Here is a 14462-nt window from a genome sequence, read left to right as displayed (position 1 = left end):
GGTAAAGAACCTCAAAGCATATTAAAAATAATGTTTTGTTTAAAATGTTTAAATACCACAGTATTACCATGTTTAAATACCATGGTAAGTCAATGCTGTATGCAATTGCATACAAACATTTGAAGTAAATATTTCTAATCTCTATTGGCTATTAAGTACATCAATTTAAAGGCCTAAATGAAATCAGCAAAACACACTCACAGCACTTTTACAGGTAATTCCAAAGTTCCAAGATGTTGTTTTCAGTACTATTCATCTCTTTACTCCTCAGAAAATGCACTGATGGCTAAAAAAAACCACCCATATTCAGAGAGGGTTTAAAATACAGAGCTTTACAGAAACACAACCACATCACATCATCATTTAGGGCAACTTCATATGAGGTAATCTAGGCAGCTATCAGCATGCAAAACCGACACCAGCCCTACATACAATACATGGCTAATATAGTGTTTGATTAATAAAAGAGGCATCAGTAATTAATGCCAATCGATAAGGATTTATGGTAACCTGGCTATCAAACTAACCTGACACTTTTCTGAGTTTACAAATTTAGCAGAACATCATAATAGCAATGTGGGAATTACCCAGATTTATGTGCAGCATTTGATACGGCACTGACATTTTGATTAAGAAACTAGAACACTATGAGACCAATGTTAGAGACATTTAACTGATATGTTGCAAAATGTAATTTCCCACAGCGAATCATCCAATGTCTGTTTTTCAAGGTGACTTGCAGTGATCATCTCCTAGCCCTATGCTATTTGAAACATATCTTAATGATCTGGATGGAGGTATAAAATAATTGCTCATAAATATTACAGATGGCCCAAAATCTCTCAGAGTGGAAGAAATGAAACCTAAAAGTCACTGACAAAGCCACATAAACAGCTCATCTGAGATCAAAAACATGATATGGCATTTTAAAACAGCCAGAAATCATCACACACTTAGACGTAAGGGACATTCTGTCCAGTGAGGCAGCAACAGGAAAAGATGGGGATTTTTGGTAGATGATCAGCCAAACTAGAAACATCAGGATGACATCACAGTTAAATTAGTCTAATTAAACAGCTGGATATCAACACAAGTACGCAGAATGTATCACTCTTGTGGTTTGCACCAGTGGCATCACTACTGTGCCATGTTTTTGTTTCATTTGGTGAATGGATAGGTTTGTGAAGGGAAAAAGCTTTAAAAATATATAAATAATATCTGAAATAGTTTGCTTGCCCTCCTTGTATCACAAAATATACAAGAACAACTAGAACAATGGCTCTGGTCTGCCTGTTTCTTTACTTGCATTTATGCTTTAATCCTTTTACCTGCCACAGTACTGGGCATAAAATAATAAACCATTTTTAAATAGTAAAAGCAATGGTCAGAGAATCTGGTAAATATGAAAGATTCTCAAATTTTTATTGTATGGTATTTGAATAAATCTTTTCCTAAGAGAGTATTTCTCATATATGAAAAACTATGAGGACTCAAGGACTATTTTTGTCTTGGTAATGCTCCAGCCAACCCACTCAAATCACAGAAGGCAAAGGTAAGGATTGGGAGAATGAAGAACTACCTACTGAGAGACACCAGATTTGAGACCATCTAAGGAACTTGAAGTTGCACAAGTCCATGGGACCTGATGAGATGCATCCATGGGTCCTCGGGTTAATGAAGATTCTAAGCCATTATTCGTCTTATTTGAGAAGTCATGGTAGTCCAGTGAAGCTCTCGCTAACTGGAAAAGGGTAAATACTACCCCCATTTTTAAAAACAGAAAAAAGAACTGCAGGCCAGTCAGTCACACCTGTGCCCCCAGCAGGGTTAGGGGGTGGATCTTCCTTGAAACTATACTAAGGCACATGGAAAATTAGATGATTGATGACAGTCAACATGCCTTCACTAAGGGAAAATTGTGCCTGAAAAATGTGATGGCCTTCTGTGAAGAGACCACAGTGGTGGAGGGTGAGGGAGGAGTAACTGATGTCAGTCAAATGGACCTGTGCAGAACATTTGAGGCTGTCACACACAACATTCCTGTCTCTTAACTAGAGAGGCATGGATTTGACAGATGGACCACTCAGAGGATAAGGAATCAGCTGGATGGTTGCACTCAAAGAGTTGGGTTTGATGTCTCAATGCCCAAGTGGAGACCAGTGATGAGTGGCTTTCCTCACAGATTGGCACTGGGACTGGCACTATTTAACATCTTTACTGGCAACATGGACAGTGGAATAGAGCACACCTTCAGCAAGTTTGCTTCTGACACCAAATTGTGCGACACTGTTGAGAGGCTGGAGGAAAGGGATGCCATCCAGAGGGGACAGGTCAGGCTTGAGAAAATGAGGTGTGCATGGACCCCCTAAGTTCAACAAGGCCAGGTGCAAGATCCTACACATTGCAATCCCAAGCAGAAGCAGAGGATGGGAGAAGAATGGATTGAGAACAGCCCTGGTGAGAATAACTTGTCACATGAAAAGATAACCCAGCAGTATGTGCTCACAGCCCAGAAAGCCACCTCTGTCCTGGGCTGCATCCAAAGCAGGATGGCCAGTAGGCCAAAGAAGATTCTCCCTCTCTACTCTGCCTTCATGACACTCCACTCAGAGCACTGCATCCAGTTCTGGGGACCCCAGAACAAGAAGGACATGGGCCTGTTAGAGCAGATCCAGCACAGAGTCAGTAAGATGATCAGCACCTGGAGAGCCTCTCCTATGAAGACAGGCTAAGAAATAGGGGATTGTTCAATCTGGAGAAGAGAAGGCACTGGGGTGACATTAGAACACCCTTCCAGCTCCTGAAGAGGGCTACAAGAAGGCTAAAAAGGGACTTTTCACAACGGAAGAAAGTGACAGAACACTTAGACTGAGAGACAGTAGGTTTAGATTAGAAATGAGGAAAGAATTCTTCACTGTGAGAGTGGTAAGGAACTGGCACAGGTTGCCCAGAGATGTGGATACCCCATACCCTAATTAGAAATGAGGAAAGAATTCTTCACTGTGAGAGTGGTGAAGAACTGGCACTGGCTGCCCAGAGATGTGGATACCCCATACCCTGAAGGTGTTCAAGGCTAGCTTGGATGGGACTTTGAGTAAGGTGGTCTGGTGGAAGGTGTCCCTGCTCAGAGTGAGGAGCTTGGAATGAGATGAACAGTGCCTTCCAACTGAAGCCATACTAGAATTCTGTGAAGGCTGGATAAGGAAGCTGTCACAATGGCTGAGGGAACTGAGATAGTTTAGCCTGAAAAAAAGGCTTGGGGCAACTGCATTCTCTCTACAATTCCCTGAAAGGATGTTGAAGCCAGGTGAGGGTCTTCTCCCAGACAACTGGTGACAGGACAAGGGAATATAGCTCCAGGCTGTGCCAGAGGCAGCTCAAGTCGGACATCGGGATGAATCTCTTCACAGAAGGGGTTGTTAAGTGTTGGAACAGATTGTTGTGGTACTTAGTGCTAAGGCTTTGTCAACAAGGCAGTGATTGGTCAACGGTTAGAATGAATGATCTTGGAAGTCTTTTCCAACTTAAATGATCCTGTGATAATAATCCTTGTATCAATTTAATATTTCTGAAGTAAGATGATCTGGTATTTTAATTAGTACTCCTACTCCATCATACTCAGTGTGATTTTTTTTAGTAGCATATATTAACTGGACCATTCTCTTCAGCATAAGGCAAACTAACATGGATGGCACTGAAATAAATTAAAATGCAAAGTCAAGAGGCTTCTTGGTATCAAGAAACATTCCAGAATTTAAAAAATTACTCATAGTAATATTATGACATTGAAATTATCATAATGGCTCCGATGGACAGACATAGTACCTTTAATAATAAACATTGTATACAAAGAACAATGAATAAGTAATATAGCAATGTATCAGATCTTTCCTGTAATGATATGACAGTCCTTTACTATGTTCATATTTTGATAATACCATTAAATGTACTACTTTGGTTTTGATACTTTAACTGCTACAGGATTTATTTCTGTTCTCAACTGAAATGGAGGTCTGAGCTAATCAAAGCAAAATGAGATGAAGAATGAAACGTATTTCATCTGAACACTGATGTTTGAAAAGAATAGCTTTAGACACTTGAAAGAAAAAAAAAATCATTTGGTAAGCTGCGTATTTAAAGCATACAAGCTGAACACTGTTCCCTTGATTTATTAGTCCAAACTATTTCAGATGAGCACAGGTTCCCTGTGGAACAGACTATGAAAGGAACACATAATATTGCTGTCCTCAGTGCCAAATCTAATGACAATAAACAAGCAGGGAAGGAAAGAGATGAGAAATGCTCAAAAATTTCAATATAGTAGAAAAACAAAACTGCAAGATTCAAAAGCACACAAGAAGAATGAGAATAATAATAAGAAAATCTAGATAATTTAAAAAACCAAACATGCTTCCTATGGCAAACTCTTTGCTCTCAAACATACCCTACAATAGTGAGACTACTACTGTACAGTGGAATTGGACTATTTAAAATCACATATAATGGCCAATACTAAACACTAAAAAAAAAAAAAAAAAAAGAAGTGACCAAACTTGGAATAGAAATCTTTGCTTTGGACAAGGGAGGTTGCTACAGAACTTGATAAGAAGAGTGTACTGATATTGAAGAAAATCCAGTACTTAGAGATGCTTCCAAAAGTTCACAGAAGTCCTGGTGCTTCTTTTAGAAATGTTTTTTTGAATTCTAGCATGTTTTAATAACTGGAGCAGAGATAAAACTGGTATTCAGTTGTGTTGACAGTAGATGCAGTCAATCAGAAACAAAGGATTCAAGGTAATAGTAGTAAGACATATCAAACTGGAAGAGAAGTACATTTCATTTTTCCTTATTCCCAGTAGTTTAAGCCATATCTGATATATAATCCTCTTTAACCCTTTCATTAATTTTGAGATTTTCAAGTTTACAGCAACTCTTTTTGCACATCAAATGAGAATCCCCAGAACACCGTAGCTTAAGCCATATCTGATATATAATCCTCTTTAACCCTTTCATTAATTCTGAGATTTTTCAAGTCTACAGCAACTCTTTTTGCACATCAAGTGAGAATCCCCAGAACACATACAGAAGGTTAATACTTTTCCCACTGCTATCTAAAGTTCAAAAATGTTTGTGCTACATTTTGCCCTGAGGTCCTGGAAATATCTTTCAGGAACTGATGCATATTCACTGGGATGAGGAACTGACACTGATCTGATTCCTAAGAAGTCACCACTTCAGTGGTTTATGGTGGTATTGCAGCTCTGTCTCATCATGAAAAGACACATCATTTCTGTGGCTCTTGATGACTCTTAAAAAGCATGAGCCTACATTAGAAAGCGAATCTAATAGCATTTTTACATACAGAAGTAAAAAAGTCCTTAATCAAAAATTCACTTAAATGGGTGAAAACCAGAAAATATTCAGTATGTATTCCAGAGAACTGTAAAAGTCTAACACGAACACTCCTTTAGTAATATTTCATTTGAATAAGGAAAGGCTAAATAAAGAGTTTAGTATTTACATGCATTCTAGTCACTTGTAAATATGAGTATGAATCCACAAAAAGTATATCAGAAATACCCTTGGGACTTGTTTTAGTGGTAGGCCTGGCAGTGCGAGGTTAACAGTTGGACTTGATTATCTCAAAAGCTTTTTCCAACCTAAATGATTCTGTGGTTCTAAGTAGTAACCAAAACACTCATATAAGAAGAGCATCTGGAAGTTCATAGAATCACACCTGTTTCCAAGCACACCTGCACAGTGTTTCTGGCTGAAAGTGTTTTGAGACGGATACCAAAAGTACAAGGTTCTTTTTCATTTAATGAATGGTCCTACTTTGTGAAACTGTTTGAAAAATTGATTTAAATCTGCATTTAAACATCTAAAGTTGACTCTTCCATTTTCTAATTAATATAACAAAAGTTTGTTATAAAAGTGACTTTTTTACAATTGCAGCAACATAAGTGTTCACAGGAGCTTTGTCTTTTTGAAGCTGTAGAAGTTCAGAGTGATTCTGATAGATTGTAATTAATGTGAAAAAACCCCACAGTGACCTCTGCTTGGGACCACATATCGAATCACAGTGCACTTAACATTAAGATAATCATTATATCTTCTAAAAATCATTAGAAATTTTATTTAACTGGAATGAAATTATATTTTCATTCTTTTTCATACAGTAAATTATTTTATTTACATTTTTACAACCAAAAAAACTGAAGTCTGTCATTCTGTCAAGAGACTAATTTCATATCAAAACACATACAAACTAGTAATTTGGGGGAAAACACATTACCTTGTGTTTTTTTATGTTGCAAATTGATGCTTACAAAAATTGAAAATTGACAAAAAGTCAATTTTTAACTGAAAACATGTCTTCGGGGAGAAATAATGGACCAATTTTTTTTTTTCCCTTCAACAGCAGTATTTGCAGTTTGTTGATAACTTACAACCAACAGCCTTAAAGCTTCTTCATTGAACATCATGGTAAAGAAGCACATACACTGTGGAGTTATTTAAGAGACGAAAGTCCACAAACTTTGTCATAACAATGCAAAAATGAATAGTTTATCATAAAATGTGATTTAATCTTCCAAAGATTGTAACAGGCAAGAAAAGCCTAGAGGTTTTAACCCATTATTTAGTTAAGGTTATTTTTATTCTGTTCCAAAAAGTTAGACTGTTTTACCACAGCAGAAAAGAATGGCTAATCCTTGGAAACACATCTGTAGGATCTCTATTATTTCCCACTTAGAGCAAGACACAAAAAACTTAGTGATTTAAGCCTTTGAAGTGGAAGATTTCCCAGAAAGTAAAGATGCGTTTTCACAGTGATTGAGGCCAAAAAACCCCATACCATTCCAAAACACAAGAAAGATGTCTTTCAGCAACTAGAGGATCTCAACAAGCCATCAATTCAAATATCTGATGCAGGGTTACTGACCTACTGTATATAGGTAAAAAACAAAGTTAAATGAACTGAAGTGCTTAGTTTTTCTTGACTATACTGACATTGCTGGAAATTCTGGTTGAAAAATCATAAAAATTAGGAGTGTTCTTGAACCTCAGTCTGGCTCCATTCTAACACTATTGGATAGAGTGGTTTGTAGCTGATAAAGGGAAAATGTGTCAATTTGGAAATAAAGGAACAGCACATTTCTGCACTAACAGCATCATGCCTGTAGTCCAGGTTGTCTCAAGCTGCATTAGCAACATGTCTATCTAATAGAGGGTGTCTTCTGAAATTTGTTCAGCGATGCCCTACTGAAAGATAACACTGATCCTTGGCTCTGCTCACTATGCAACTTGCTAGAGGAATTGACAGCAACTGGGGCTTAGTTGACTGGGTATTGGGCGTTTGCCACAGCATCAGATTTTCGTTTTATGGTCAGTGGGGTTTTTTTTCTTGTCTCTCCATAAAGATAGCATTTTGTTTCATTTTCTGCTTTTAAAAAATAAGAACTGATTCAGTGAGGGAATGGGTTGTTGTTCAGAAGGCAGGGTTGCCAAAAGTGTCATTATTTCAGTACCTTTTTCACAAATACACTGGATAACAAAAGCTGTAAGTTGGCAGCTGCAAGTCAGTCAGGTGTATTCTGCCAATAGGTGACAAAACTGGGAATTGTACTGCCCAGAGAATAGCATTTTAATGTCTAACACCTGCCACTTTCAAGATCATGGTCTTGGTGGGTCCCTTCCAGCCCAGTACACTCTGTGATTCCTGGGTGGCTCAGCCACTGTTACTAGATGCACAACCAAGAGGCAGAAGAACAAATGCTGCCAGACCTCAGTTTCTGTTGGCTGCACAGGGACTCAACCATAAATCCCATGCTAATAAAACAATCATTTGATATCTAAAGATAGAGAAAAATATTTTCTGGCACCATCTGTGGCCAAGCAGGAGACACCTATGGAACTGTATGGACACATCACAACTGTCTTGCTAGGGAAGACAAAGAGAACGTTACACCAGAGCAGGTAAGAAGCTCTGGGAAAAGCATTTTGTGTAGCTCCAATCTGCAAATCATTGATGAATAGAATCTTTTTATAAGTAGGAAATTAGAGTTTACCTGAAAAAACACTCAAATTAAACTGAGAGGAATTACCTCTAAGACTTTAGTATTAGATGCTATGAATATCTAATACATGTGAAGATAGAAGGACACATAAACAATGTTTTGAAACATCTTCATTAAGAATATGAGAAATCTATGCTCCTTCTTAGTCTTTTCATTGATGTCACTTCAAGAAACAAAGGAAGCAACAGCAACAATATGTGGGAGAAAAACTGCAAAGTGATCATCATGAAGGACCTACTCGTGAGGACAAAGCCCAACATGCAAGTTCTATTGTGCAATATGACATGGAAATTTGAAGCTTTCAAGGCAAAGATATACATAACAATTATAAAATAAATATTGCCAGAAACATTGAAGTATTACATCCCATATTAAACCTCAGCATACTTGAAAATCTATGAGTTATACTTCAGTGCAAAAGATGAAATGAAATTATTTCCTCCTGTATTCCAAATAGCATCTGACCAAAGTTCCTCCCTTTTACAAGGCATCAGAGTTTTATTATCTAAAGCTGAACAGCTCTTTTGAAGTGTACCATACCTGTCTCTTCACATTCATTACTGAAATTTTAACATGGTTAGAATTGTTACAAAGAATTATGAGTGCCACAGTACTTGGAGAAACATGACAAAATCTTACCGCTACATTTCCATCGCACCCTTGGGACTGGCAAACACCTCCTATTCTGTTGGGAATTAGCACATCATCCCAGCAAGATGGGCCCTTCAAAATAAAACCAAAGCATACAAAGGTTATAATTTGCTTCATAAATAAACATATAAAGTTTGGTTTTGTTGCTGCTTTTCCTACTCTTGTGTCTCTCAGATTTTAGCTAGACAGTTTTATCATGGTTACACTGAGAAATATTCAGGTTATATAACAATATGCACCAGTAAAGCCCAGTCAAACAGGACATGTGGTCCCTTTGCCTTAAGGTCAGTGCTGTGAACAGGCATCGATAGTAGGTTACGTTTTCTCAGCTAAAGACAGAGGCTGAGTTAATAATAATTAAAAAGCTACAAAGGCTCAGGGTCTGGTTGAACACTGTTTACACATGGGCCTGCAGCTGACTAAGGGGAAAAGAGAAAAAAGATAACAGTTGGAAGTAGAATACACAATTAGAAAAAACTGTAAATAGATTTCTTGGCTCTAGATAAAGCCTTTACTTAACTTTAGGTGAGAATTGTTATCAGATTTCTGGGTATTTACATTAACTTCAATATTTATCAGTCATTATTAAAGAAACTTAAAAATCCCCAACCCCTCCAAACAAAACAATATAAAACCCAGAAAAAAACTGACAGAAAATCCTTATCAAACTTTACAATAACTTTTTGAATATACACAGTTCATTACCAAGCAGAAAAAAAAAGGATTGCAAATCAGCAATAGTTCACAACTGCAAAATAATGCTATTAACAGGATGATCTATCAAAGAAGAAGATTTACATATGTAGCATATATTTTTTATCATAAAAAATTGACACTCGTATGCTTTCTCTTTTTATATTAATTTCAAACCCATTAATATTTAATTTACAGACAACAAAATTAGTCTGAGCAATAGATATGAAGCATACAGGCATCCACATAAATAGTAGAAATAACCAACAAAGGCATCAAAAATGAAAGCATTTGGTACTTGGATTACTCAGTGTTTGGGATAGAATCACTGCCCAGGAAATGGCAGAAAATCTTAATCCAGAAGAGAAATTATGGCAGTCAAGACATTAACCACATTAGTGAATTCAGTGCCAACTTAAAACACAGTTGGGTTATAAAGTAATCCAGAGTCACATCTAGATCCATCTCCTTTCAATTCTGTATCAGGCACTTCTTCAGCATTGTGTGGGCACAGCTGAAACGAGTTTAGAATTCCCTTAGTAGTGTGAACTTAGTGATAAAATGTTGATCCAGCCTGTCTGGAAAGCTGAGTAAAGTTGAGTTGCTTTCCCAGAATGTTAGGCTCGCTATCTTTATCTGGTCACACAGTTCTTATAGGGAGTCATATTTTTCCCCCCTTTTGAGGCCTGGAATTTTAATTCATAAGGGTAACATCTAACTATTTCCATTTAGGAAGAGGATACAAAAAAAACCCCCAAAACCAAAAGATGCGAAATAAGAAGTGTGCTTTATAAAACATGGGATCTAAGAGGGCATGGGGATAAGGGAGAACACTCATTTAAACAAAAAAATCCCCCAGAAACATATTTACTCAAACCCCAAGCCTTTTTTTTTTTTTTTAAATCTGGTATTGGTAACATGGGACAATGATTTTTCCTGTTTCTTCATCCTTGTGTGATTAATAGGAGACTCTCAAAGTTAATGATGCTACACCAGCATATACACAAAAAATAGTCACACCAAGATACACACCAAGATAATTTAAAAGAGTGTGTAGAAGCAGTTCCACAGGTATGCTATCAGCTCTGGTACTAATTATCTTAATTTTATAAGAAGAAAATATTTCAAAGTAAACTAAGAGGAATTGATGTTTTACTTCACTGAAGTTATTTCAGGTGAAAACTTCCCAAATATTCATTAGTTTGCAGGTCTGGGTATATAGTCACAAAAAATGTAAGAAGATATATTAATTCTCAAGCTAGGAAAAAACCCCAAAACATCCACAGGAATTATAAGGTTGAGGTTCTAGAAAAATGCATTTTTAAAAGGAACCAAAAAGAGATGAATTGATGCAATTTTGACTACCATCAGAATTAACCACTACAAGTAGTATTATATCAGGTCCAAATATGCTTAGTATAAGATATTTTATTAATTAACAGTAACAATAATAATAGGAATTCTGCAGTCACCTTTAAGTTCTTCTTTCCTAGTGAAAGCTAATGTACTATGTGGCTTGATAGGAACTTGCAGTGCTCTCTCTCTGCAAACATTTCCTCATGACATTTCTCAAGCACATGAGACTACTTTGCACACAAAGCACCCCACTATTTGAAATAAAAATGTCATCATTTTCTTAAAGCATGTTAGAGCATATACACAAGGAACTAGGAGCACAGGTCCATGTTATCAGCAACTATCAACTGTTCACTCACACTGTAGCTAAAAACTTCCTATTTTTCCCTTCATAAAAGCCCCACAATATTCATCACTTCTTTAACTCTTATGATGGACATAAAACCCATAAAAAAGTCAGATGCATTTAACTCTTTTGGTAATGTTAACCAGACCCAGCTTTAAGTCAACAGTGGTTTCTTTTTTTTTTTTCTGTTCTAGCAAAAGTTAAATCAAGTTCTTAAGGCACAAGATGGCATTGATTCAGCAGGAATTACAGACTGACAGAATATAATGGGTTTCAGCCAGTTTAGCATTGATGAGTGGAGAGAAAAAAGGCAATAAAACAATAAACCCCAATCAACCAGAGAGCCCCTATTCCACACCTCATTTTCCAAATTAGTAAGAGGAAAAATCTCCTTTTCCACATCTGTTCTTGGCATTCTTTATGGCCATATTTTATTATTAATGCTAATCTAACACACTTTCAAAAGACTTAGTGTGCTTGAAAATTTTCGTTTTCCACCTTCAAAACAAAAATAGAAGAAAAGGCATTTGTCCTTGAAAAACACTGTGCATTCAAAATGTTAATGTTTCTGTAGCGACAGTACTACTAAATGTCATTGCTATAATTGCGTCAAAACACAATTAGGAATTCTGGCAAGATAAACACTTTGAAATGCAATTTTTGTATCGTTCTTTCTTGAGTCTAAGAAAAGCCTGTCAACCTGCAGGCCAGCCAATCACTTGTGGTGTTATAACACTGCAGGCTCTAGTGTTTGTAATTATTAGTTCGCATTAATCAAGAACATACTGTGAGAGGAACAAAGCCTTCTGATTGCGAGATTAAAGCAACTGCCCCTCTTGTACCCAGCCAAATGGCTCACAGAGAAAGCTGTGCATTAAAATAAACACATCAGAGAAGGCTTTTCCGGTGTATAAGTGGGAAAATTACAGAATAAAGAAAGAAATAGAAAGAACACGACTGAATAGAAAAAGTTATCTCAAATGTACTTGAGTATTTCCCAAATAAGTAGGTATGGAAATTTCTGTGCCTTGAGCATATGACAGTTGTTCCTTTCCTTTTTGAGGGGGAAGACAGGAAAAAGGTTGGTGAATGGCATATTAAGCTTGAAGTGAAACTCCTGTGCAGCATATGAAGAACAGGGAGGACACAGATGTTTTTTTCAGTGTATGAGGGAAATACTGGAAGTCTGTGTACATTTCACTAGTATATTGTAGTGATGGCCAGTACAGAGTGCAGTACAGTACATTCTACTCTCAGTGTCTCTTTATCCTATAGCCAAGATCCAGTTTTGTATTGTAGAACCAAACCTAAATTTTCATCAGAAACATCTAAAAAAAATTTAAAAAAAAATATTAAAAATCCCCCAAATCAGAAATACTATCTAGAGATCTTGGATGACAATTTATTCAAAATGTGGTTGCTGACAGAACTGCTGACCTGTGAAGTCAGGGAAAGGTTAGAAGCAGAGGTCAGTGATAGAAACCAGTGATTCATCAAAGACTCTGAATCACTTAAAAGGATGGAAACTATCCATGTGTTCAATACTTTGTATTTTCCCTGCTTTATATTCTCCTCTAGTGAACAATATGCAGCAGAATATCATTAAAACACATCTTTGTACCTGCTACAATCTACATAAGAAACATAAATCATTAAAATGTTAAGCAAATGACCCAACCAAGGAAAAAATATTAATGCAGAAAGACTTTTTAAAGACATGTAAGAAATAATTTCAGGTCTTGAGAGAATTTAAAAATCAGTGTTCAGGACACGGGAGAGGTGTTAAATCTGATGCAAATCATACAAACATTCAGGCTTCTCTGCAAAGTTATGGCTACTAACTTGTCTGTGTGAGAATATTTGAAGAGCTAGACATTGTATAGGAAACCCTCAGCATGATTTCAGGATCTTGAGGCAGTAAGACAGAAAAAAACCTCCCAAAATAAAAGGCTTACTAAACAAAATGTATTTCCTTTTTGGCACTCTAACAGCAGTATCCACACCAAGCTACCACAATTCACTGCTTCTAGTGCCAGTACAGGAGGACAACTCTGCCTCCCAGACACAGCAGGAACCAAGATATATCCTAAAGGTAAGCATGCATCTCTCTTATGAGAAAAGTCTTAAAGAATTAGAGGGTTTTTCAGCCTGGAGAAGTTAAGACTTATGGATGATCCAAATACAACCTTTCACCACCTTAAGTGAACTTACAGGAAAGGTGGATGGGGACCTTTTACCAGAGCCTGTAGTGACAGGACAAGGGGAAATGGCTTCAAGCTAAAAGAGAGTAGGTTTAGATTGACTATGAGGAAAGGATTACTTACTAGGAGGGTAGTGAGGCACTGGAACAGGCTACCTTATAGAGACTGTGCATGTCCCATCCCTGGAAATGTTCAAGGCCAGGTTGGAAGGGTCACTGAGGGGCACTGGTTTAGTGCCAGGTGTCCTAGCCCATGGCAGAGGGCCAAATGATCTTTAAGGTCCTTTCAGCCCAACTTATTTTACAATTTCCACTAAATGCTGAAACATTATCCAGATATAATTTTTCTCCCTAAGAAAACTATGAACCACAGTACCAATCTAGCACAAAAGGTATTTCTCCAAATTCCCAAAGCCAAGCCTATCAGCATTCCTCATGAGAAACAGAAAATAAAAATAGTTTATAAAGAAGTTACTATTGAACAGGCCAGGAAGATCTTGCTGGCCTTTTACAGATGTTCTACTTAAAATGCTTGAAAATTTGTTATGGTAGATAACCTAGAAATAAGAAATACTGTCAGATTGGCAACTTTTAGGACCAAAATCATCTGCTTAACACAAAGGCAGAGGTAATTAAAGTTTGTCTACAATTTATGCAGATCTACAAAGACCATTACCAGCAGGGAGAGATTAATTTTTGTTCCAACGCTATGGATTTTTTTTAATATTTCTGATGAGCTTGATACAAACTGACTACACATGGGGACATATTATTGCAGGTAACGCTAACCAAATTACTGTGGACTGACTTTGACAAGGAATCTCCCATACAGCAGGGAGAAAAGTATAGAAAAATGCTACTAAATGAGTCTTGGGGATGGTTTTAGGAGGCTTGTGATATAGGACTGGGATGGCTGGAGTTCACTGCTCAGTCTAAACAGCATATTAAAGAATCCATCAGAAGGAATGTTCTTATTATTATTGACTTTGGTTATTAGACCAAATCAATAAAGCACATGGATAGCTTTGTTTATATGAGAAACAGTATTGAAGAAAAGTCAATCACATGCTTTAAGTCTTTGCGGGGATTGAACCTACTGGTTTGATTTGTAGTAGGATCTTAGAGATGAAATTTTCCT

General features: G+C 36.9%; 1 protein-coding gene across 1 annotated transcript in view; it reads right to left on the bottom strand.

The window, feature by feature from the left end:
• The window catches only part of PRKN (parkin RBR E3 ubiquitin protein ligase), a 687026-nt gene that overhangs the window by 369262 nt on the left and 303302 nt on the right, over window positions 1-14462 (bottom strand). The window contains exon 5 of the mRNA XM_039718871.1: window positions 8718-8801. Within this exon, the coding sequence (XP_039574805.1) occupies window positions 8718-8801 (84 nt within the window). The remainder of the gene's footprint in view (window positions 1-8717; window positions 8802-14462) is intronic.

The sequence above is a fragment of the Passer montanus genome, unplaced genomic scaffold, assembly GCF_014805655.1.
Source record: "Passer montanus isolate IOZ18808 unplaced genomic scaffold, ASM1480565v1 scaffold40, whole genome shotgun sequence".
NCBI lineage: Eukaryota > Metazoa > Chordata > Aves > Passeriformes > Passeridae > Passer > Passer montanus.
This window is presented reverse-complemented; position numbering and strand designations above follow the sequence as displayed.